General features: G+C 34.2%; 1 protein-coding gene across 1 annotated transcript; it reads left to right on the forward strand.

Moving 5' to 3' along the window:
* The first annotated feature begins 654 nt into the window (after positions 1–654).
* Positions 655–1,103, forward strand: LOC6563956. Its single transcript, XM_001989795.2, has 2 exons — positions 655–798; positions 862–1,103. Exons 1-2 carry the CDS (start codon positions 658–660, stop codon positions 982–984), a joined length of 264 nt encoding a protein of 87 aa, XP_001989831.2. The 5' UTR covers positions 655–657; the 3' UTR covers positions 985–1,103.
* The last annotated feature ends 419 nt before the right edge of the window (positions 1,104–1,522 follow it).

Raw genomic sequence — 1,522 nt, forward strand, 5'->3', positions numbered from 1 at the left:
AATCATAATTTATGTGTTGCGAAATCATTAAAAATATGAATGTACCCATTGCAATGACTAAACAAAGTGCCTTCGATGCGTTAATGTTGAGTATATGCATGTGTTCGTGTCAATGAGTATGTGTGAATATAAAATTAAATAAACAAACGACCACCGACAATAAAATGTACACACTGTTAAACCCTATACATGCACACAATCACACACAACCACACACCCCTATACACCCACACACACACACACACACATTATAAATGTTGTGTGTTCGATATGCGGTCATTGGATATTAAATAAATTGCGCTGACAACTTTGTAGTGATTATTTCATTTCGGTTTTTATTTCCATTGTGCTGGGCCGTTATAATTTTTACCGTGCACCAGATTTTGATTTGCTTTTAACAACTTAATGGTTTAATTGTGCAAATATACACGAGTATGAATAATAGTTTAATAGTTGTTGTTGTCGCTTAACACTTTCCGCTTGGCTGATAAACACTTCTGTATCTGTGCACCTGCAACTAAAAAAAAAACACTTTCAGTCCGTAAAGCCCCTGAAAATGTTAAGCTAACTTGGGCAAAGATATCAAAACGAAGCTTTTTTTTATCGAATGCCTTGAACGCTTTCGAATGTGAAATTAAATTGTTATTACTAATTGTGATGTTCAGCCACATGGCTCACGTACAGCTGGACTTCTCGGCGATTCCAAAATTATATGGCCCCGAAAATTTCTGGCATTGGCGAATGCTTATACATTCCTATTTGGAATCTTTTGATATGTGGAAGGATCACCCGAAGGATGTAGGCGGCAACATTATTTGCCTTATGAAATTTCTAACTACTATTTAATTTACTACTTTTCAGTGCCCCCAAGCGAAGTTCATAATTTTGGCATGTATTCAGGCTGACAAGATTGAGCCAGGATACGATGAGATGAGCTCAAAGCAGATATTCAAAAATCTGGAAGAACGTTTTCGTCCCTATTGAGTAGAGCACATAATTACAAAAAATTGATTTTGGCATATTACGACTTTGTTAGTGCAAACTAATTAAATAATACTATTAAATAAATAATGGATATTTCCAAATTTCGTTGGACAGCATAAGTAACTTGAAGTGATTGATTTTAGCCAAGTTAGACAAAAAAATAACAGAAGTATCATAATAATAGTTTGGAAAAATCGTAAATGTATTTTATTGGGAAAAAATATAAAAAACAAAACTTGAATTTCAGGAATTTAGAAACGCGACAAGTAAATTAGAAATAATATCTTCAAGATTTATATTTTTATAGCAGGGACAAAAAGTAGCTCTCATGTACGTTGTATAAATCAATCTTATGTAATTTTAGCTAACTATGCTTGTTAAGCGCTAAAACGACAGAAATAGCCGTTAGGTAATTTGATTAATATTTAACATTTGAAATCAAATTTAGCGGCAAGGGCAAACTCCCGTGAAGTTGGCTGCGGGCGCAGAATTGAGCTCACATTAAGTTGGCTGCGGAACTAAACGAAAAGCAATGTGG

The sequence above is a fragment of the Drosophila grimshawi genome, unplaced genomic scaffold (genome assembly GCF_018153295.1).
Source record: "Drosophila grimshawi isolate 15287-2541.00 unplaced genomic scaffold, ASM1815329v1 contig_311, whole genome shotgun sequence".
NCBI classification, from domain to species: Eukaryota; Metazoa; Arthropoda; class Insecta; order Diptera; family Drosophilidae; genus Drosophila; species Drosophila grimshawi.